Here is a 25,240-nt window from a genome sequence, read left to right as displayed (position 1 = left end):
ACACAATATAGCATCTCCATATCTCTCCGGTGCTCCCAAAAGTTACGGGTTACGGGTTGGAAGTGCCAGTATGTAAATAGCCGAGCGCTGCAAGCCCATTACATTTGCACAATGAATTAGACCTAGAAGGCTTTTGTACGGCAGGTCCTGCGAAGGATTCTAACCGAATCAGCGTTTATTGTTGTCGACCCCTTGCGAGTTACACATTTTGGGACTGTGATAGGAAAATTAGATATAGAATGTAGAAAGTACTCTTTGTAAAATGAATAATGAAATGAACTAATGAATATTAAATGGGATTAAAAATGTAAATGCGTTGAATTCTATTGAAAAAGGGATTTATGAAAAGCTTTTCGTTTGAAAATGAACGAAAAAATTGTTCTGCCAATTATCTATCCCAATTATTTCTCAACAAATTTACACTGACACGTTTTTGTTGATTATTTTCGATTGCGCATTAACGTTTATTATTTTAAATTCTGTTGGTTTGTGCCATTTTCTGGCATTTTCCAAAATGCGAATATTAAACGACGGCAAATAGTGCAGCGACTGGTGGGAAAACAGTAGATACATCTGTGTATCGTGGTGCTAATGAAACAAATGCCTAAACCCCACGACCTCCGGTGCTGTCAGAATCATTTGATATGGGAGGAATTTTAGAAAACCCCGAACACCCAGCAAACAAAACCCAAAAACTGCAAAAGCTGAATTTACGGTTGAATCGACAATCGGAAACGGGGAACTGAAAACGGGGCAGGCGCGTTGGTGGAACACGGTTTTATGGCGGATTTCGACGGAATATAAAAATAAAATTGGATTTTAGCGTAGATCGTAGAAGGCCGTAAATATTTTTCAATTCACTGGCCCACAAAAGCGTGTCATGGGGGGAACGAAGGGTTGGCACATATGATTTCCCCAAGGGGCGCAAAGGGGTTGCATTTGGATTCTGCGGTTGGGAATCGCGTGCAAATGATTTGGCAGTATTAACTCACCGACACCCGGGATGGCAAAAAATTGCCCGCCGGAGGCGTCAAGACCCCAAAACACTCAAACCCCTAAAGTAGGGAGGATGCTGGTGATGCGGCGGAGCAACATGTGGGCTGGGGATTATCGAGCGGAGAGAAGGCCTCATTTGAATGCCGAGCAAAGCGATTCCTTTTTTTTTTTTTTGTTGTGTGTCTTCGGTGCGTGTGGGCGGGCAACCCTTTTGGGTCCTTTCAACGGCGGTTGGCGGTCCTCTGCTCAGGCGTTAGATACAAGTTGGAGCCCGCTTTGGCTACCTCAACAAATCCTGCGAAAACTCATTTCGTGTTGCTGGCGCCAAATTGATTTCATTGCCTGTTTGTGTTTTGTTTTCGCAGCTAAATGCCAAATTCCCTTTATCCTTTTCGAATCCTTTTGTTTTGTAGAGAATAATTTCTAGTGGCGGTTTCGCCATTATCTTTAACAAATATATAAGGGCATTCCTGCGGCATTTTGATTAAAACTTTGATTGGAATTTCGAGGGTGGTTGCAGAATTCTTGCTAACGTGGCGTGAAACTCGTTTCAAATATCTTTGATAAGCATTAAGATATAAAACATTAGAAATAAATAAAGGATAATGTATTTATTAAAATGAAAACATTTATAAGACCAATTAAATATCTATTATGATTTATAGGATCTAGTTATCAGCTGCTTTGATTCCACCCAGTATGAAATTTATAAGCCGAAACACACTTCTAAATAGTTATTCGAGTTTCTTAGAGAAATGTGTCAAGATGATTAGAATAGGGGGAGGCACCACCAGGAACAGGGGATCCTAGATGGCTCTACGAGTGCTATGGAGGCGAATGACGAATGCCATGGACCGGTTTCATCAGATAGCCTTCAGCCCAAAGTATCTCCTATTTACCAACATCGGGATCTCTGTGGGCCTGAGCATGGTGGGCGATACCATGGAGCAGTCCTATGAGCGCCTCATAGGAGAGCTTCCGGATTGGAACCGAACGCGTACCATTAGGATGGGCATATCCGGGTTGACGGTGGGCCTGGTGTGCCACTATTGGTACCAACATCTGGACTACTTGTTTCCGAAGCGCACCTATAAGGTGGTTGTAGTCAAGATTTTGCTGGACCAGTTCATCTGCTCACCCTTTTACATCGCCGTATTCTTTCTCACAATGGCCATTCTGGAGGACAATACGTGGGAGGAGCTGGAGCAGGAGATTAGGGAGAAGGCCTTAGTACTGTACGCTGCTGAGTGGACCGTGTGGCCATTGGCACAGTTCATCAACTTTCTGCTGATCAAGCCGCAATACAGGGTATTCTATGACAACACCATCAGTTTGGGCTACGATATCTATACGTCTCAAGTTAAGTATCGTAAGAAGCCGGAGCCAAAAGATAATTCGTAAATGGAGAAAAATATTTGGAATATAGCTCAAATCTAATGGTCTTAATATGGTTGTCTACTGTTCTGGACTGCCACTGCAAATCATACAATAGCAGGTCCTGAAAAATGTCATTCCAATGCCTTAGATCCTGGAACTAAAATTTTGGGTGTCCTTAAATAAAATTCTTCTTTGAAGAAAATCAGCAAAGTAGAAAAATTCAAAATCTTTATTCCTTAAAGTTGCCGGCTGTGTTAGCAAATATTTTTAAAGCAAATTTCCATGTAGAACGGATTACTCCTACAGTTAAAAACATTCTTAAAAAATAAAAATAGTTGCTTTTTATTGAAAATATTCATGCTCCTTCAATACATTTTTCCAGTTATTGCTCAATTACCAGGTCGTTGGCGTTAAGATCTGAAAGTAATTTATTGTAATTGTCCAGATATTATAAAATGTTATTCTAATTGTGACGACGGCTCAACCTGACGCCATGTCTCCGGATGTCAAGCTGGTCGTCCTCCTGTTTCCCGAGGATGAAAGGTGACCGCCCGATTCGGGGAAGGATGACTCCTTGTCAAATGCAGAACGTGGGCGGAACTTTTTTTGCGGGGTGACTGCGAAGGAGCAGATTCTGGGCGGAATTCTGGGTGAATGGCATCAAGGACCAGGGAGACACTCGAGCCGTAAGTCCTCGACGTAGAATTGTGTCAAGCATACAAAATAAATAAAAACCCAGGACGGGCGGGCACGAATAAAAAAAATGCCGAAAAGAAAGGGAAATCAAGTGACAAAATTGATGTCAAGATGAGCGAGTGCCGACCGTGCCAGGATATCCACATCCAGGGGGCGCAGAAGCGGGCTTCACGGCCACCGCCAGTTGACACCACCAAGGATAGAGACTAACATCCACTCACACACACATGTCGACTAATCCAATTTAAATCTCTTAACATGATTTGCCGCTTTCTTTTCATTTTGTTGGATTTTATGCCATTATCCCTTTTGGTCTCCTCGTGTCCTTTTGGCTACCGAATTGCCAGGCGCAACGAGATGTCATTTCTCGTTCCACAGTGGATGAATTAAAGGATTTATTTGTCAGATACTCTACTGGCCGAAGAATATAAATTTAATTTAAAGTGCAAATAGCTTCTGAGCCATCATTTTTAATGAATTAAATACTTGATAAGTATTTAAGAACTTCACTACATGATTTTCACTCGCCATCGATTGTCCCATTTGGTCCACTGTGCATGCCATTCACATTCCTTCTTCCCACTGGCAAGCTGACTTCCTGTCCTCACTGTTATCTCTCCCAAGGAGGATGCGCCTTTAAGAGGCAAGGACACCGAGGACCCCAAGCACACCAAGGACTGCGGCCAAAGGGTTTATTTATTTGGTTTAGCGGCGGACTGGCTTGCCTTAGTCGCTCCATCCTCATTTTGTGATTTAATTTAAAAGCTCAGTTCCAGTCCCACCCAGCGAATTCCTTTTCAGAAGGAATTGGTGGATCCTGGGGCTCTGCGGCACGTGGCCAGCCAACTCAGTTGGGGTCCCTGATGAGTTGTGTGCGTGGTTAAAGTATCCCACAATGAGACTACGTGTTGATGAGCGAGTTTGTCAAGCCACCGACGATGGCTAACCAAAAGCAGAAACAACGAAAAAACAGGACTTCAAATTAAGCTGTTTGATGATTTTCATATCTCAATTAATTATAAAATCAACAATTATTTGAAGGTATTCAAAATATTTAAGGTGTTTTTTTTATATTTTTTTCTACCTATTCATACCCGTAAAACTCAGTTCGAATTGATTTAATGGCATGATAAAAATGTTGACACCTGCTGTAAGCAATTAGATAAGCACCCATTGAAAGCCTGTGTAAGGGATCTGATCGATATCTACTATATATGTACATATATATGGAGGATGTACATGGAGGATTCTGTGCCATTTGAGGGTCGAGCACTCTCATCCAACCACCCAGCCATCCGATTCAGGTGGGGCAGCCACGTTCAGTTAATTGGCACTCAGAGCCCTCAAACAGAAATGCCAATGATGTTTGTCTACGAAATTACCCCGACTGGAGGGCAGAGATGTACGGTTATGTTGCGTAGTCTGTATGTTGAGGTGGAGGTTCCCATACAATCCTCCGGACCACGGAGTTTGTCTACGGGTAGCCGACCATAACCTATGCCCTTGTAATGGCATTGTGTGTAAATACAGAGCAAGAAAAAAGGTTGTGAAACTTATATAACAAACTGATCTGGCACTAAGCAGATAATATAGTTGAATTCACATACACTTAGGATTCAGATAACGATTTACTCCAGCTTAGCAAACTGTTCATAGTTTCCATTTAATTTTTTTATTAAAGACACCGATTTTTTCGCAGTGCACTTCAGCTACTTGCAAACAAAATGAGTACAAGCATGAAAATAAAAGGAAGTGGAGCATTGTGTAGTCGACATGCCCAGCAGTTATAATTCCATTTGCGATCATAAAAATGCATTACGATGGTAAGCTGCCCATAACAGGCTACATAATTAACGAGATATTCACGAGAACGGTCAAGCACTAGACTCGCCCATTGTTTCGCTGAGTGTAGGAGAAAATGGTTGCAAACGGCTTTTCAAACAAAAATGCCATAACTGGCTTGAGAACACGTGGCATATGTTACGGATGGCGGGGATTCCCCACCATTTTACCCCGCACAAAAGTTGCGTCAACTTAATTAGCCATAAATTAGCCAGGATTCACGCGTTTTTAACGACTTGTTTGTTCGCCTGGGGAGCGAGACGAGGGATTGGCAATGATGGCTCTGTCCCATCATGATGGCCCTAAGTCCATCTGTCAGCCAACTTGAACGAGTTAATTTATTTATCTTGCCGCAGCAACAGCAACAGCAGCATAACCCCGTTCTAATGCCAGTTGATTTATCTAGCTGAGTTGCTCAAAACTTTCCGTCCAGGATGGGGGCATCTCGTTACTCCGTCAAAGTCCTATTGCGGACAGCATTGATAAATATGGGTGTAAACAAGCTGCTGTTCCGTTCAAGCAAAGATAAGCTGGGGAGGATCAGGGCATTAACTCGCTACAGTAAATGGATAATAAATGCAGTCATTTCATGGGGACTTGAAAAGCATTAAAAAGTAGTTTAGTATGAGAACGAAACAAGAGGGTTCTGTTCGTCATTCCCTTTTCTACAGCCGCCTATTAGCGAAACTTACTTTTTTTCACAAAAATTATTTTGCTACTTCAACAATGAATGAGACCTTCTACTTCCTCTTAATGTTACCTTTTTTTTCTGAACAAACTTTGGTTACAAATAAAATATATTTATATGCATAAGTAACCACCCACGCCATATTTTAATATCCTCCAAAATCCCTAGCGGTAAAAGTTTGAAGGAAAACTTTGAAGGCAACTATGCTCATGTGGGCGAATCCCTTTGACCCGTTTCCGTTACGTTTGCCATCGGTCAAGAGGCTTCGTGGAGGGCCATGATATTTCACAGCTGTTTGGGTAGTAAATCAACCGCATAATGGAGCCATACAAAGGCCATCCAACATCCAGGATCCAACATCCACCATCCGATGGCCAACAATCCAGCTGGGCCCCATTGGGCCTCCGGTGCTGCTGCTGTGGCAGACTAGTCGATGATTAAAAACTCTTAATTGTTGGGCTCTGGAAAATTGAATGAGCATTAAAGTGGCCAAACGAAAGTGAGGGGTGCGGGGATCATGAATCGTGGTCGGGCAACTTCATGCGAGCTTTTCAATCCGGTTTGCATATTTAACCGTAATACCTACAATCCCTGAATACCCGGATAACTTTTATGCCTGTCCTGGCAATGGAATCGCACTAAAATCGGCAACAGCGGCGCAAACAACAATTACAGAGAGCAAGGCAAAAACAACAGCAGCCCAGCACCACCACCACCACCACCACAGCAACAATCGAAATGAGAGCAACAAATTTTAACGAGCACCACAAAACCCCGAACGCGCTGCTTTTTTAAGCCGCTTTCATTTACCCGGGCCAAAAGCACCTCGAAATCCTCACCACTCCCCACTACCCTCTCCTTTGTTATTCCCGCACTCCGAGTTGTGTAATTACAAAAAAGCCGCGGGCTGAAGTTGGTAGCATAACTTGACAAATGGCACGACGGTGGATTGGAGTGAAGGAGAGCTGGGAACGGGCCGGTTAACCAGGATAATAGGATGAAGCAAATGTAAATGAAGCAGGGACCTTCCAGCTAGCGCTGGTAAGTGTGTACAAAAAATACAACGAAATAATATTAACAAAAGGAAAGAACACACAACACGAATCGCAGCACAGACGTTGACTCAAAAATCTGTTAAGGACATCTCCAACTGGGTTTTTTTTTTCTTCGCCCCCTCTGAGTCCCAAATGGAACATCGCCGCAGGTGACGTGTCCGTAGGAAACAAAAAAAAAAAAGAAAAAGAATAAAAAAAGGAACAGGATTCGCGACGCGTGACTACGGATTTATTCGTGTTGGCTGGGAAACTTCCAAACATAGTGAAAAGTTTGTCGTATCTGGATTTCCATGTGCGATACCATCGTCTATGACAAATATGTTAAGCTATCTGGATGCTGTCTGAATTCACTTATTTGAAGTACAAATTTACGTACTCCGGTCGTCCAAGGTGTTGGAATACAAATGTTTTTGGCACATACCCGTTGGCTTTACATTTGTTTAACATCTCTGTAAAAATAGTGAACATATCCATTGAGTGGTCATATCTACAATATACTTGTTAAATAGTAGTGGTATATGGACACCATAAGGCATACAACTACAGTATAATTCGCTTAGCTGCATCGATAGTTAGCTGCATCGGCAAGATATCTGCATTATTTTTCCATTTTTTTGTGTGAATAGAAAATTTGTACGAAAATTCATACGTTTGCTGCATCGCAGATAACAGCCTTTTTAACTTAAGTGCATCATATCAGCTGTTTTTTTTGCCAATTTCAATGAATATCATCAAAGTTAGCTGCGCCATCTATGAATCATTTTTGCATATCTAAAAGATGGCAAGAATGCCAACTCGTTTCAGTATCTGCGCATGTCCGTTTTTGTTTTTGCTTTGATCGTGATTTTTGTGTTTTTGTTTCTTATGACACAAAGTTATTAAAATGGGTAAAACAAAGCGTGTCGTTGGACTAACACTAAAGGAAAAGCTTCAAATAATCGAGTTAGTGACCAACAAAGTGGACAAAAAGGAAATTTGTGCCAAGTTCAAATGCGACAGATCCACAGTCAACCGCATTTTACAAAAAACAAATGAAATTCATGAAGCTGTGGCCGCGTCAGGTTTAAAAAGAAAGCGTCAAAGAAAAGGAGCGCACGACTTAGTAGAAGAAGCCTTATACATTTGGTTCGGACAGCAGGAATCAAAGAACGTAATTCTTGACCGGCACGTCATATTAGCAAAAGCGAAAGAATTTTGCCAAAAATTTAACGACGCCTTTGAACCTGACGCCAGCTGGCTTTGGCGCTGGCGCAAGCGCCACAATATAAAGTATGGCAAAATACACGGCGAATTAGATGATGATGAAATCGTGCGCTCTTTAGTTCAAGATGCAAAAACCAGCGATAACGAAGAAAGCCATAGTGATGAAGATGTGGACGATACTGAGCGTCCTACTTTTAAGGATGGGTTTGCAGCAATTAAGGCTTTAAAGTCCATTTTTATGCGAAACAATAATGATGAGTTTTTGCAAAACTTGAATTCTATGGAAGACAAGCTGTTTAATTTACATATAAACTCAGCTGTATTGCAAAAAAAAATTACTGACTATTTTTAAGTTAGTTTTAAAAAGTGTTTTAATCAATTCACCATCACTTAAATTTATATGTCGATCTTACTTATCATTAAGAATGAAATTATCAGTTCCTTTTATGTTTAACATTGTTATAAAGAAATAAATTCTTTATTTTTCCTTAAAAAAAAAAAATTAAGTTAGCTGCATTTTTAAGTTACCTGCATCGAGGCATTGTGCAAAGTACTCGAGGCAGCTAAGCGAATTATACTGTATAACAAAGCCACACATCCATTCTGGGGTCCTCACTGCGGATGAGTGAGTATTAAACATTACTCATCCGCCATGGTGGCTCATCATTGTGCCGTTGCTGTTGACCGATTTTTGTTAAAAATGGCAATCCAGCTTTTTCATCAACGTCAGAATCAGATCGATTTTGCTCAGTGCGCGGCAGCAAATAATATTGGGAATCCCCAATGAGTTTGGCAGTGGGATTGTGTGTGTGTAAGCACTGTCAATATTTCGCTGGCCATATCAAAAAGTCATTTGCAGGCCACCTTCGTGCAATCAGCGGCCATTCAGCCGGGTCATTCCCTCGGAGTCGCAGTCGGATGGTGGCTCAAACCACTCATCATCACCCACATAAATATATATGATTGCAGGTGCTGGCAGCACTTCTAGCCCAACAGTTGGTTGCACATCTGCGCAATGCAGCAGGACGAACAGAACGAACACGATGAACAGGACTACTCCTCGGGGATTCCCACGCCGCACATCTCGCCAAGCGGCAATTAAAATCTTGTATTCGAGTTGCGGGCGCAGCTGGGAAGTACTTTAATTTCCCACGACGTACGAAAATCAACATGGCTTCAAAACAGACGTCGGGAGCAATCAACTCCGGCACCACCGAGATAAGCCTACAGTGAGAGAAAAAGCATTGAACTTATAAAGTGTGTTTAAAAACACCGTTTTCACAATTTTTAATATTTAATTAATTCAGATTTTAAATTGTTGGAAAATCTACACCCCCTTTAGATATAATTATCTAATTTAGCACATATATTTAACAAATTAATTTTATACATATTTTTAAAGGATAATTCCTATTTCTGTCGACTTTCACAAGCATAGAAACAATAATTGAATTAAATACCAAATACAAAAAATGGTTTGGTTTTTACATGAGTAGAAACATCTTATGAATGAATCCATTAGATACTTTTTGTTGTCAATTTTCTGACTGTACGAAACGGAATCAAAACAAAACACGCCAAGTGAGGGTAAAAAGGTGGCGCGCGTCTCCGGCGAAGAGCCGAGCCTGGCCGGAGGATTACGATCGGCGCATGCGTTCCGTCTGCACAGACTCCGGCGAATTGGGGGCGCAAAAATCTCCAGAGATTGACAGACATACTCAGTTGCTGCAGGACTGTCGCGGAATCAAGTTTATCGCAAGGACGAAGACGCTCCACGTTTTTTTCCCGGTCCGGCGCGATGTGAGCAAGTCCTAGAGAACGCGCGCGAAAACTTCCCACCCAGTCCACCCAACTCCACCCCCCCCCCCCCCCGAAAATAAAATCATCGGTAGCTTTTGTACGCCGTACAGGTGGAAAGGCGTAGACAAGGAAACGGGCAGTGAAATCTATAAATTGACGCAAAAGTGAAGTGAAGTGAAGTAATTTAACCACGCCCTAAGCACCAAAAATCAAACAAACCAGACATGGAGCACTTGCGACCGCTGAGCTACGAGGAGATGTGCCAAATGGAGCTGCTCCAGGCAGCCGGCGGATCAACGACATCCTCGGCTCCGCCGGCCATGATGCCTATCATGGTGATACCCACAGCACTGCTGCCGGCTCCCATCGACGGGGCAGCGGGCGGTGGAGTTCCCGGTGGTGGTGGCATTGGTGGTGCGGCCATGGTGGAGCACTATTATCAGCTGCAGCCCACGCACCACCTCCTGCCAGCCGAGCCGTTACCAACGACGGCGACAGCAACAGCAACAGCAAATTCCGGCGAATTGGCGCTCTTGCAAGGCGAACAACAGATTCCACATCCGAGCATACAGCATCCACAGCAAATGAATATCCTGTGCACCGGAACACTGGGACGCCAAAGGATGCCGGCATCGGGTGGTGGCGGGCATAATCCAAACATAAATCCCAATCCAAATCCCTCGGTGGCGGCTACTTTGCCGCGCGGTTTCCAGCCCGCCGCCTTCGTTACGGACGTCGAGTCGGATTTCGAGGGCAGTGAATGCGGTGCGGGCAGCATGACCACCACCTGCATTCCGCACTTTCGCTTCGGAGCGTGCGGCCTTCAGTCCCTGCAACAGCACCACCAGCAGCAGGATGCAGTGGTGGGCTGTGGTTCGCTGGCCTACATGATGGGCTCTGGCACCTTGGGTCGGGGCCGTCGTCTGGCCGGCGGTCAGGGCAAACCTAAGCGGGTTTCCTTCAAGGGCGACAACCTGCCACCGCCGTCGCCACCGCCGCCACCAGCCGTTGAGCTAGACGAGAATGGGCTGCCCATACCGGGTGGACCGGGAGATGCGGGTAGCTGCTCCTACATGCACTTCGACAACTACATGGACTACCAGGTGGGTGGATGAGTCAGGGGAAAACCAAAGATGCAGATAAGTGGGAATAAGAGCACTCAACTATTAAAAAGTATCTGTATGTTTGGTATATAGATAGATTAATTGCTTCCCTATGAAGAGTATGCAAATATTTAATCTAGATAAATTTAAATTTAAATTTCGTTAGCACTTCAAAAGGTTATTATCATAAAAATACCATATAGATGTCATTAAATAAAACAGAGCTCTTTTAACTTAGCCATTAGCGTTGAAACTGAGGAATAGAATAGAAGTCCTGCAGCTTGAAAGGTGGGCGGAAGTCTGATAACGATAAGACCGTTGCCGCCTTTGTAATTGGCATTCATGGCGTTTATCCCACAGAAATTGGATGAAGACAGGGAAGCATTTACGATTATTGCCGGCGCTTTGTGTTCGTGCCGCGATTTCACTGATGCCGCAGCCTGGTGCCACCAAACGTACACTGAGAATAATTTGGTGTCAAAGTCTGAAAGTTGTTTAAAGCTGATTGCAGGTGCAAGTAACTCATCTGGCTTTTTCAGTTACGCACTACACAAAAAAAAAAAACATTTAATTGATTTCAAAAAGTATTTTTTCCCAGTACACTAACTCTGCCCTAACAGAATTAATCGACCTGGCCTTTAATGGAAGATGTGACGTTTTTATTTTCCGCCAGATATACAATCCCTTATGCAGATTCCGTCATAAAGTAGCTCGTATACTTTTATGCCGCACATATCCGTATATCCCTACATTAAACGATATGCCCCACACTTGATTTGATTTGGAGGCGACACAGAGGGGCTTTGAGAGGTCAAATAATCGCTAAATCAGGGAAATGAATATGAGTCCCGATCGTCTGGCTCGATGAAAATGTTTGGTCTCTTAATGCCTTTTACGATTTTATGTCGAATCAATATTTTTATAAAGCTGTACTCTACTGCGATTCACAACTTAAGCATAGCAAACAGGAAATTATTCTGCTTAACAAAATCAATGCTAAATAATGGTCTGGACTAAAGTGCGGAAATTAAATAGCAACTAAAATACATGCAAATATATTCCATGTTTATCATACGATGATAAGTGCACTTGCAGTGGTTTATTTAGTTGGACAAGTGCTCACATGCTGAGATATGCAAATTGGCTCGGACAGATGTTGAGTTTGAATTTGAATTTTGAGGTGTGGAGCCAAAAAGTTGTGTAAACTGAAGTGATTTTAAACCATTCGAATCAGATGAATATTTAATTATTTGCGGCTGCATTGATTTCGATAGGTAAAAAAAGAGCACTTTATGCTGTTTATAGCTGGCTGGCACAAAATAAAATGAGCAAATGTTGTGGCTTACTATTTTACAAATAAATGTGTAAAATACTAAAAACTTGCCATTAAAGTGTTTGCCCCCATTTATTGCAGTTTAATTTGCTATATTATCTTTTTGCTGTCGAGATTCGACAGATAAAGAAATCAACGTAACATGATAAATACCAACGATTTTATATATGGGACACACACCAATCCTTTGACCAAATCGCACCAACGATTATTTGCATGTAACTCAATTTGTTTGGGCTGCGAACTAGGGTGAATCAAATCCGGGACACAATTCCTAAGCCAAACTTAAGCTCAAGAACCCAAGAATTGGGGACTGCTTGGGGGTCATATAGGGGAATAGAGGGTTAAAGGGGTAAAAGGTCTGGGACCGGGGCAATTGTCCTTCGAAGGCATTATTCACTGGGAAACGCTGTCATCTTTGGTCGCTGGCGCCATTTGTTCACATTTGAATAATAAATTAAATGTTGCAAATGTCGCTCTGTTGCAGTTGCAGATTCGGTTTTCAGTTTCAGTTGCCTTTCAGCGGACCGGGCATTTGTCCAGCTCGAGATTCTTTTGCTCCTCCGAGCCTGGGTTTTTTATGCGTTCCGCCAAAGCCATAAAAATCGCCATTATTTTCAAGCTCCCCCACAAGTCTCATACCTCCCGTCTTCATTTCGCGCTTTGTTGCCTTGTCCACTTTCAGAATCCACGGAAACACTGTGAAAAATTCTGCTATAGTGATAGGGAATAGGAAAAATATTGACTTTATGGACTAAAAGATATTATAGCATGAACTAAAACGTTAGAAGTATTGAAATAATATGCATTACTGAACACAAAAATTATTCTTTTATTTTTCTCTGTTCACTTTTTCATGCCCTATCCGTGTCGGCTACTCCGCTTGAATGCTCCCCATCATTGAGTTTGCCGATAGTTTGCCAAATCCCCAACACTCCGCCTCCTTTCCATTGACACCGCCCAAAAATGTCGAGTCCACACTTTCGTACTGGTACTGGCAGTCAAACTTTTCACTCCGCCCAGCGTTTCCGCTTCCTGTATGCCGTGTGCAAATAGTTTCTGGCCAAAAGCTGCCATTCTAGAACTTTTGTTCAGTCCCTGTTCCACCGCAGCTCCAAGTGAGTTTTGATTGATGGACATGGTGGCTGCGTGTCAAATTCGCCACGACCAGGCACTCCAAAGCCATTGTCCTGCTTCGCGGTAGCCAGGATTGCGATGCGAAATTGATGAAACACTCGTCACGAGGAGCCGTGCACATGACTCCTGAGAATAATATTGCACAATCAGCCAAGAAAGGGCGCACTGGGATTATTATTATTATAATCAAAATTATATAGACACAACCATTTCCTTTGTTAATTTTGAAGGTAGTCATCATGCAAGAAGATACTTTGCTGATTTAGTACCTCGCACAACTTTCATAACTCGCGGTACCTTTATCCTTCGAATGATAACTCCATTTGCTGATTACGCTGATTACATCAATCTGTATCCGATAAGGCATTAGTTCGTTCAGCCACAATGCATTACAATTAGGAAAGTGCTCAGCCGCTTAACGCAATCAGCAGCCAAATTACATTTAAGGCCAAATCCATTGTGACATTCAGCACACACACACACACACATTCCTGCATTACTGTGTCGGCCAGCCAGGGCCAATCAACTTTAAATTGTTTAATGAACACTTAGAACGTTTTCGATTCCGATGGCACAAAACAAACACATCTTCCCAAGGACATGCGGATGGAAAGTGGGTGAGACTGGGGTGCGGACATTCGCCGGTCATCGCCCACATAAGTCGCAATGGGACGGCAGAATAAACAAACAAAATGCGAGGACCTACCACAGCCATTGTGGCTAACGCCAAAGGCCAACAGTCTGCTGTCCTTCGGGCCAATCTCCTGGGCCAGCACTGAACGAAAAAACCAGTTGTAAAGGCAGTTGTAATTCGTTTAAATCAATAATAATGTCTACTAAGTTGTGGTTTTTATTTTCACAAATTATGTTTTTTGATCTTAGCTACTTTTCAAAATAATTTGTAAACAGCTTTAATATCGTCCACGAATATTGACCACCGCAGCCACTCTTTTTGCAGCTATTATTATGACATATTATATTAGTGACTTCCCTTTTTCCTAGTGTACTTTTCGATTGTGTTTGGGTTTGGTTTGGGTTGCACGCCTTCCAGGACTGCAACATTTGAATGTGGGGCTGTTGCCGGGGCAACCTCAGTACGGAAGGCAGAAATTACGTGGCAGCCACAAGGCAATTTTGTGGCGTGTGGAGCGACGAGAGGGTGGGCTACAGAGACTGATGTCCATCAGCGTGAAATGGCCAAATGACATTTGAAAAACTAAAAACAGCAGCTGGCTAGGAGCGCAGTCGACAACTCTGGACTGTCGACATGCCTGCTGCGCACTCTCCGGGGTCCTTGGGTTCCGGAATCCAGAATCCGGACTCCGTACTCCGTAGATGGTGACCGAACAGCTCCATCGCATCCGCTGTACAAAGAAGGGCGAATTGATAAAGTTGACCGCAAATTCTTTGTACATTACGTTCGCTTCATGGCCGAATCAATCATAATCAAGCCCGATAAATTGATATGGCGAAGTTTATTGCATTGTCTGCGAAACTTTTGGGTCCACAGAAAAGTTGTCTTGCGCCAAAAAATCCCCAAAACATCGCAGCATGACAGAAAACAGCAGAGCAAAATAACCATAAACTTAAATTAACTTGGCTCATAGAAGGAACTGAAAGTAAAGTAAGCTTAGAGTATTCCTGTTAAAGCTAACAAACTAAAATTAGAATAAAATTGACAGAAGCTTAGGAAAGCAGCATATTTAGCTTTTTATAAGCCAAAGGAGTTAAGTTATTCCAGCAATTCAACATTCCACTTCTTGTTTTTCCCTGAGTGCTACTAGAAAGTGCGAATATTTTGGCACTCGCACCTAACTCCATTTTCCTATTCCCCCGAAAAAATTTCACCGTGGTGCCACTGGGGGATTATTTATGGAATGGATTCGCTTTGTTTCCCACGAGTGCCGCGTATAACATGATATATGCCCCATGGCTGGGATGAGATATGGCATGACAAATACTTTTCAGCATACAGCAAAGAGCGCTTCCTGTCCACCGCCCATTGCGAAAGCCCCTTTGGCTGTTGCACATGCGGCACAGATTTTAGTTGTTTTTAGTCTCGGACTAAATTTCTTTCGGTCCGGGTGTTGCTCACAAAAAACACACACATATATACACTGTATATATCGTAGAGAGATTCTACTAAAAACTGCAGCTGCAAAAGGGAAAATAATGGCGGAAACTATAAAGCATTCCGTAACAGTTTTCTTTTTTTTCCCTGCTCCCGTTTCTATTTTTCGCCCGTTGCCGTTTTCATTGTTATTGTCCTTGTTGACGTTGGTCCTGCAGCCGCCTCCTTGCGCCTCCATTCCCCTCCTTTTGTGCGAACTGAATGGCTCTGATGTTGCAGCTGACATGCTGCAGGTTGCTGCTGTTGCCGACGGAAAGAGTGGAGTTGTTCCTATTGTTGCTGCTGCATCGTCTGCTCATTTTTATTTAAAACTCAATTGGACGAATTTCAGCCCCGGGTCGGAGGATCAGGCAACAGGCAGCAACAATAGAGCCAATTTGTACCAAGTCCGACTGACGCACATGAAGCCATCATCAGGATAACCCATACCACTAACTGTGAAGGCACCAATTGGTTGGGAATCAAGTGCTAAGTGAGCTCTTTTAGATCTCCGCAAAGATAATCACTATCACTATCTCAAGCTGACTTTTGGTTTCTATATAAAATCATTCTGTATTTTTACTTATTCATTATTCATTGAGCATATGTATGTATAGCTTGGCCAAATTATTTTCCACTAATTTAAGAGCTTGTAAAATGGTAGCCTTTTTAGCCCCAAAATTGTTGTGCGTCTGCTACGTGGCAATTAGTCGCTCCATCAACAACAAACTACCAAAGTTTCGCTCATAAATGCGATTGTTTTTGTTCTTTGGTGGCATGTCAATGGAGGGCATGACCCGGGCTAAACTAATTATAAACTTGGCGAAACCATGGCAAACCTGTGGGTCACATCCCATGCCTGTGGGTGTCCTCGTGGTCATGCATTTTTCGGTCGGCTCTGTCGCCTGCCAAAAAGGCGAGCAAAGTCTATGGAAAATGTGACCAAATCTGGTGCCCGGATTACAGCTTTAGCTCCCGCAATGCCGCCAAGAACGATGAGGATGAGGATGACGATGATGCGACCTCCGTTGGCAAACAAACTTTTCGCGTCACACCAAGCTGTCCCGGAAAAACCAAACTCCATCCAAAAAAAAAACAAAAAAAAAGCGGAAAAGTGCAGTGCACTGCACAATGAAGCGCCTTTTAAGCAGCTAACTTTTCGCGAGATTTTTACTTTTTTCGCACAAAATCTAGGGGGAAAAAATGATGCTACTATGTTGTGGATGCAGTGCAGCGAGGGTGCCACGGCGATAGCGGAAGCACGTAAAATATTTGCATTTTTATTAAAAATTGAATAAATTGAGATGAATATTTCTTTCGCTGCCAAAAGTTCTACCCTCCGTCATCTTGTTATCGTTTTATTACTTTCGCGGAGCCGCACAAAAGTTTGTTGCCTTTTATAAAAGTTAATTTCAAATGTTGCCAGCTTTGTGATGTTTGAAATTCATAATTAAAAAAATAGTTGAAAATGAAGCGAGTGGCCAAAGGCCACGTGGTCCCTTTGTGGCTACGTTGTATTTAATTTAATATAATTATTTTCGTGCACGGATATCCAGCAAAAAAGCGGAGCACAGCTCTTCATCACGCTCGTTGCTCATACGCCGTGTGGTGCCGATTTTCCAGCTAATTAGCTACAGTCCGGGCGAAAAACTTCGTGAAAACTCTGTAAAGCACTATCTTTCCACAAAAATACACGACTGGCAAGCTTTTTTTTCGCACAATAACCTGCATCTCATTAATAAAACAAAATTGAATATAGAGTATAATTAAGCTTTCAGTATAAATATAAGCACTTCATTTATGTTGGGCTAAATATTGGTTTATGTGAATAATTATTATTATAATTATATATTTTCAAAGTATATGTACCCTTTACTTAGACTACTTATACATATGTATGCACGATCAAAACTAGTTTGTAATGTTTCAAGTTTGCTTTCAATCTAATTTCATACAATATCTTGGAATTCCCTGACTTGTGCTCGACAATGTGCTCCTTTAGATTTGATTTGTACTTTGCACAGTTTGACATAATTCCTCAGGCAGTCGCAATATAAACAAATCATTGCCTGCCCCTGGCAAACTTTCTGTCACAACTTTCACACGACAAAGTTTCTCCATTTTGTCCTTTGTACGCCCCCATCGAGGGATGGTGCGTGGGTCGAAGAAGTTAGCTTTTCGGACCTGGGGACACACACATGTGGCCCAAGTCCATGAATTATGACTAAAGCTTAATTATGTCGAGCCAAGATTAGACCGGCAGGCATGATTTCATCACACTGAATATAAAGAAGAGTATAGAGAATCTGGTTGGATGGGCAACGTAGCAACGTGGCTGGGCCATTACATTGATTCTGATATGGTTATTCGGTTCATTAAAAAGTTTCGCCGCACATCGTATTGATATTTCATGCAAGTTATGAATATAGCAAGACGCTCGAAGTTTGCTTCTTCTGCTGCAGTTTTAATTAGGGCACAAAATCAACGAAGAAACTTTGACGCACTTTTAATGAAGCAACTTTTCGACGAACAGTTGTATCACCCTGAAGTCAACGCCTTACCACCTCACTTCATCTCACTTCAAAAAATACGTCATTGTATTTTCAGACTATGAGACCAGGTAAAGAAACGAATTTAACTGCCAAACGAGAAAGGAATTCATAGGTATTAACTTAAGTGTATACATTTGGCAAATAATATGTATATTTGTTTTATTTATATGTATAAAAAGTATATTTGCTTTAAAGCGTGCTTAGTTTAACTTAAAGAAAACAAACCCATTGATCCTTCGGCGCTTTTTAAATATTATTTTGTACCGCAATTTCAGACAACTGGTTTCGGTGGATTGCCCGACGTCACCGAGCACTCGAACATCCGCCGCACACTGTCCCGCCAGAACTCGATCTCGAACAGCGATTCCGGCGGCGAGATAGCCAGCATCCAGAAGTCAAAGGTGAACTTTGGCAATCCCCTCGCCGGCGGCGTGGTCGTCGGTGGAGATATAGTTGGTCTGGACGCCAAGTCGCCCACATCGCTGGGTTCCACGACTGGAGCTGGCGCCACTGGTAAAGCGAAGGGAAAGGCGTCAAGGAAGGCGAATGCCGGACCAGATGGCGGACAGAAGGGCAGGAGAGGATCCTGGCTGGTGGCCATCACCCTGGTCAGCGCCATCTGTCTACTGGCCATCGCCGCCACTTTGGCCTACCAGCACTTCCTTATGGCGCCCAGCCGCAATTCCCATGCCCAAAGACTGAGAATCGTTCGTCGAATCCTGCGTGAGGTGCCGCTGGTCGACGGGCACAACAATTATGCCTGGAATGTTCGCAAGTACGCCCACAGCAGCCTCGAACTCCATCTCAGCCACGACGTGGACCACAAATCACTGTGGTCGCGACCGGCGTGGGCGCAAACGGACATGGAGCGACTCAAGCAGGGATTAGTCAGCGTCCAAGTGTGGTGAGTTCCATTATGAAAGCCAAATTCTCAGTATTATTGCAAATATGTATATACTTAGAAGAGGTCATAAAGAAGAATTGACAAAGCTAAGAAAATTAATGGTTGTTATTAGACTTGAGGTATTATATTATTCATTTATTTTTAAAAATTTAATTTAAAATTAGATGGTTATGTTTTGTCAGGATGCTCACTTGTTTATGGGTTTTCAGAATATATTAATAAAATCAAGTATTACCTCTCCAATATAATCATTTTACAGCCAGTGACAGGACAATCCAGCACAATCGAGCCTATAACTGATGCTTAACTATAATATTATCATTCAACGGGGCGTATACGCAATAATAGTAAACCCACCGGGGGCCCCAGTCATGAAAATTGAAAAGTCACATAGAACCGCAATCAGGCCGATGCGACACATCTACTCGGGTCAGAGGTTTGACCCCCCACACACAAAACATGGCAACTATAGCCAGCTGCCACGCCCACCGATGGCCATCCAAACAGCCGCCCACTTTGCATGAACTCCACTATATACCCAACACCTCCCGCGCGAGGCAATAAAAAGCTGCCAACAATTTGACTGCAAAATAAAATTTGGCAACCGGCTGGATGCCCCAGGGTAAGCAGCCAACCTGTCTGCAGTTCGCCCTTCTCAGACTTTGCATACACAAATACACTGGGAGAAAATTCGAACCAAATAGATCTTAAGCGATGCATTTTCGGATTTTGAGGCATATGAGACTCTTAAAATGTAGCTGATTCAAAATCATTTTAGAGTATAATAAGGTGAACACTAAAGTAGTTATTACCCTTTAGTACAAAAGGCTAGCCGAATTGGGAATTCTCAAGAAAATCCCGAAGAATTCTCGAGGAATTCCCAAAGAATTGGAATAGGTTTTGGTAGTGAATGGTATTATTTTTACTTCTCTGTGTATCTTACACCCACTTAATGCCCTTTTTCGAATTTGTTTGATGGAAAAAGGGAGGAGGAGGAGGAGCACAATCTGACAGGCACCAGACAGGTGGAGTATGGGAAAAACGCTGATGGGCAATCGACTTGAGTTCATTTTTGGTAGGAAAAACTACCACCATCCACAGTCTACTTTTGCGCCCGCCAGATGGCGCAAGCGTAACTTTTCGCCAATTTTGGCGATTCAATTCGCTGGATGACCTTGCTGAACTTCGTTTTGGGCAAAATCAGCGGGATTTCTGGACTTTTGCGGACCTCTGCGAAGTTTTGGCTCTCTTATTGCCATATCAAATGGCAACTAAAATGCTTACTAACCACTTTAGCACTTTCAATTTGAATTTTACAATAAAACTGCAGTCGTGGATGGCAGGGAATGTTGGTAGCTGTGGTAATAGGGCAACAATTAACTTTCAAATATTACTCAATTAGAAGGTATATAATATAAATATAAAATAGTGTATATTGTAAATATAATGTTAAATAGATATAAATATTTAGTGAATAAATACATAGAATACGGAATAAATACATTATATTTATATATGTGTGGGTATCATTTATTGCGAGGCGCCTTTTATGTATAAATGTACATATACGTATGTTTCTTGTTTTGGCACGGTGACTCCTGGCAAAAGTGCGCTAACTCTTACACTTTCCGTGTCCTTTTGCAGGTCAGCATATGTGCCGTGCGAGGCGCAAGGCTTGGACGCGGTCCAGTTGGCTCTGGAGCAGATCGACATTGTGCGGCGATTGTCGGACATGTACGCCCGGGAAACGGTGCTGGCCACATCCTCGCAGGACATTGTCGATGCACATCGCCGGGGACTCCTGGCCTCGCTAATTGGCGTGGAAGGTGGCCACACGATTGGCTCCTCCCTGGGAGTCCTGCGATCCTTTTACTCACTGGGCGCACGCTATCTCAGCCTGACCCATCGCTGTGACGTCTCATGGGCAGGATCGAGTGCATCGCCGGCGGAACAGGGACTCACGCCCTTTGGCAAGGCGATTGTGCGTGAGATGAACCGGCTGGGCATGATGATAGATCTGTCGCACAGCTCGGATGCCACGGCCAGGGATGTACTTCAGGTGACCCGCGCTCCGGTCATCTTCTCTCATTCCGCCGCCCGCCAGCTGTGCAATTCGACGAGAAATGTGCCGGATGACATCTTACGCCTGGTGGCCGAGAACGGGGGTCTTATCATGCTGAGCTTTGACTCCGAGGATGTGGCATGTGGGCGGCAGGCGCGCCTCCAGGACGTGATCGAGCACATTAAGTATGTGCGGGCCATTGCCGGCATACAGCACATTGGATTGGGAGCCGGATACGATGGCATCGAGCTGCCGCCCTTGGGACTGGAGGATGTGTCCAAATATCCCGAGCTCTTGGCCGCCCTGCTGGAGGATCACAACTGGAGCGAGGAGGATGTGGCCATGCTCGCGGGCAGGAATTTTCTGCGCATCATGGAAACGGTGGAAACGGTGCGGGATTACTGGAAGCGAGCGGCCATCCAGCCCATTGAGCAGACGGAGCCGCAGCCCAAGACGCAGTGCACCTACATGTCCTCGTGACCGCAGGCGCAGGCGGTGAGGCAGCGACGCGATGAGCCGCCCATGGAGCGGGCCAATCGAACCACTGCCACCTTGACGGGGGAGCACTTCTGGCAACGCGGTCCGGAGTCGAGGGACTCCGTCTCCAATCGCACCAATCCGGCGGTCATCGCGGCCACGACAACGAGTTTTACGGTCAGCGAACTGTTTCAGTAAACTGGAATTAACATAAGAGATTTTGGCTTGCGGTTCGGCTCGCCGAGATTTCGGGAAAGGAGGGCGTTTACTGAGGTACTGAAAACCCGGGAAGGGTCTTTAAAACAGTTCAATTTCAAGGGAATACTTTTTCTTTAGATATTCAATATTTCATTATTTTCTTTGGGAATGAGAAACACATATTGATAAAGCCAATTGGAAATTCGTTAAAGAAGCCAATATGTACATAAACTAGATCCTTTGTGCTGCCATCACTTGCCCCCTCTGGTCGAAAAGTGAACGAAGAACTGTCGTGGCGAACCTCGTGAATAAATAGTGTGTACTCGTAATTTACTTCCATAGGTTGCATTGATAGGCGTATGAATAAATAATAATAATAAATGTACTAGTATTTAGCCCATAATTGTTTGCAGCTATACTTATTTGGTGTTGTGGCAATGCATAATTTATGCACAATGCGGATACTTATTGATGTTGCTGTACCATGGGGCGTATGCGCGACGCAGCGAGCACCGAACCGCAAACCGAAATCGTTCTTGGCTTGCCTGTGACTGTATTATATATGTAGGGCACACATCAATGATTCACGCAAATTATCGCAATTAAGCGCAATATATTTAATCACAAACATCACACATACATAAATACAAACGAATACTTGTATTAATCATCGAAACGAATTAATTGCAGCAGTTGGCATTTATGCCAGGATCATAGGGTCAAACAACATACAAAACTGTAAGCAACGCCAGCAATTCAATTAAAATGAGATTTTTCACCCTGGCTGCATGTGAATCCATCTGAATATCTGTATTAGGTTAGTTAACAAAACACAAATGAAAAATCGGAAAAACAAAATCAAAAAACGAAATGTTGTTCGTGTATGCATAGCTACATATATACATATATACCACTCGAAAAAAAAAAACGCAAAATAAAAGTAAAATGCAGCAGAAGCAATGCGTGCACTCGAATAGAACGACACGCATTTCCATAAAAATAAACCGGAAATAAAAGAAAAATTCTACAAAAATACATTTTGTTTTTCATTCCTATTTTGGGCTGGTTGTGTGCAATTTATAAGCGTGTGAATACATTAAAACAGATTCAACTTTTTGAGGTATTCTACCAGTCATGAACGTAATTTTGTTAGGTCAGAATTTAATGAAATTAAATATGTAATTAATTTCGCAATATCAAATAACAGTCTTACCATGTATTCTAACCATATACTATCTTTTATGCTCAAGCGATCAAAACCTTTGGATACTTTAGTTTTTATAAGTACTTGCATGTAAATGGAATGAAGACTAAGTTCCGGAATGTCGACCTCAGCTTAGCTATACCAGTAGTACAAACACACGCGAGTCCTTATACAATCGCAGAGTCTGGGGAACATAAAAAACGTTAAGTGGTCGTAAATCAAAATTGTTCAAGAATGGGAAAGTTCGCAAAGTTCCTCTTGCCTTTACTACTTTGCGACAACACGGAGTCCTTTTGCCAATTCGGTCTTATTGTTCTCTTCCCTGGTATTTATTTTCAGATACTCTTAGGCCAAAAAAAAGGAACTCCCAAAGGATCCGGAAATTGGCGACGAGAAGCAGCGTCCTTGCTGTGGGCAACTGCCAATCCAATTTCGTGCATTTGCAGTCCATTGAGTTTCGCTTAAATTTTAATGAAACTAAGCGCCCACCATACAAATAGGAAGCGACACCACCAAGTTTTAATATTCTTGGTTTTTTTTTTAAATTTTTTTATTTTTTTGCTTTTTGTTTAAAAGGTTCTGTTTTGATTGCTTCTGCTTGGCTGTGGACCCCAATCCGCTGGGCTTTTGTTCAATTTGTACAGTTTTCGAAGTCTTAATAGAGTCACTAATTGTTCTGCACAGACATGGTGGTTGGTGGATGAAGCTTGGCTCTTTCAGAAGTCCCACGAGAATGCACGAGTATTGTCTGCGAAAAATGCTTAGAATGGAAGTTATGGGTTAGAATGTGGCATTAATAAGGAAGCCACCTCATTTACCGGTTAAATTAGACTGCAAAATAAAATTTAATTTGTTTATTTAATTCGCTATAATCGAAAATGGTTGTGGTTTTTCGGTCTGCAATGCTAGTTGATTTATTTTAACTCTAATATTTAGATGAAATATTTGCAGCAGCTCTAAGAAGTAAAGTCAAGGGCTCGTAACTTTTGGACATCATCATAACTGCGTTAACGGTTACATTGGCCATTAAAAGTAATTGCCCAATTTCACGGCGTAAACAGCCACGACAATCCATCCACTGGCAGTTGGGAGGCTGTTAAAAGAGAATGGACGTCCCCCAGGCGAAAATTAAGAACTGACCGTTAAGGAGACGAGCACGGCCTGGCATCGCATTCTCATTAACACGCCAGTCCGGTTTCAATTTCCTGTTTCATTTTTCTGTTCATTATAAATGGCTCTCAACATGGCCGGCCAGTCAGTTGAGCCGCCAACTCCGGACCGCAGAAGCAAAAAGCCATAAAGAATGTGCCACGACAACTGCGACAAGTTGATGGACAAAATAATGCCTGATGACATTTATAATGAGCGGAATTTTTTGTTGATTTTCGCCCCTGTTGTTAGTGTTGCAGTTGATAAGTGGAAACTCGCTTCATGTGACCGAAATTTGCGCTACATAGCAGCATAAAATGTGTGCTCTAAATATACCCCAACACCCAACATTCTCAGTCGTTTTATTAAGTATTAATATTAGCATTAGTAGAAGCTTAAATCGTAGATAAAGTATCTGATCCGAATGGAACGCTTCCTTTACAAGGTCAAAGGTGAAGGTTTATTTAAAATGAAATGATAATACTGAATCTGCTTTTTGTACATGAAGAGTTCTCCCTAGATAGATATGATTAATTAGATATATTCGTTTTTTCACGGTAGCTCAACACGTTAAAAATCGAGTTCACTAATTTTAACGAAATTTATATGGCTCAATAGATTTTTTTATGTATTTTTGATGTTTGATCCTTACACCATTTGAATCTGTGATGGGCACAAATGATGAGTCCCAGTCATCTTTCTTCTCTTCTTATCTGCCGTATTCATAAGAAGATGTCGTTCTTACCGCCTTATTGTCTGTGTACCCATTATGGTTTAAATTATATATATTATATATATATATATATATACAGATATATACAGATTCTAGAGACATAGACGCAGCGCTATTTTTTTGACCCATATAGCCACGCCCAAACTTTTGTCAAATTTTTCCCTCATATTATTATTTTTTTTACCGATATCACAAAACATATTACAATTTTTCGTTCACAGTCCCAGCTGAGTAACGGTTATCTAATAGTCTCGTTTTCTTATTATCAACTGAGCAAGTCTCCGACTTGCGAGTAATTTGCATACGAAATTTACATATCTGCAGTCCCCACCCACAACGCCATGAACCATCCTATTCCGGCGTATTGATGTATCGCAACCAAAAATGCAGCACAGCATGGGTGTCGAAGGCAGCAACAAAGGGTGAAACAGAATGGACGGTGACCAACTGACAAGTGACACTTTTCCAATTGAAATTCCCCCTCACCCAGCAACTGCACAACTCCACTGGAAAAACCCGACAAGCAGTGTGCATACATATACGTACATACAATACATACATATGTACATTCAAAGTAGTCCACGATGGTCATGTCAGCCGAGATGTCATAAATTTGCACGG

At 42.6% G+C, this 25,240-nt stretch overlaps 2 protein-coding genes across 4 annotated transcripts in view, besides 2 other annotated features; both read left to right on the top strand.

The window, feature by feature from the left end:
- The window catches only part of CG44837 (uncharacterized protein), an 88,228-nt gene extending 65,829 nt beyond the window's left edge, over window positions 1-22,399 (top strand). For 2 of the 3 annotated variants that reach the window (NM_001104120.2, NM_140259.2), the window contains exons 1-3: window positions 9,597-10,760; window positions 18,168-18,796; window positions 20,441-22,393. In NM_001104120.2, coding sequence (NP_001097590.1) covers window positions 9,882-10,760; window positions 18,168-18,796; window positions 20,441-21,338 — 2,406 coding nt within the window. In that variant the 5' untranslated portion in view covers window positions 9,597-9,881 and the 3' untranslated portion in view covers window positions 21,339-22,393. Of the gene's footprint in view, window positions 1-9,596; window positions 10,761-18,167; window positions 18,797-20,440 lie in introns of those variants that run through there. The other variant, NM_001300108.1, reaches the window with a different exon arrangement.
- CG5906 (uncharacterized protein) lies at window positions 1,739-2,587 on the top strand. Its single transcript, NM_140261.2, has one exon. It carries the CDS (start codon window positions 1,807-1,809, stop codon window positions 2,395-2,397), a length of 591 nt encoding a protein of 196 aa, NP_648518.1. The 5' UTR covers window positions 1,739-1,806; the 3' UTR covers window positions 2,398-2,587.
- Window positions 7,198-8,437: a mobile genetic element.
- Window positions 22,400-24,774: 2,375 nt separating the features above from the next.
- Window positions 24,775-24,870: a mobile genetic element.
- Window positions 24,871-25,240: the final 370 nt, after the last annotated feature.

The sequence above is a fragment of the Drosophila melanogaster genome, chromosome 3L, assembly GCF_000001215.4.
Source record: "Drosophila melanogaster chromosome 3L".
NCBI lineage: Eukaryota > Metazoa > Arthropoda > Insecta > Diptera > Drosophilidae > Drosophila > Drosophila melanogaster.
The sequence above is the reverse complement of the archived record's forward strand: the minus strand, read 5'-3'. Positions and strand labels throughout refer to the sequence as shown.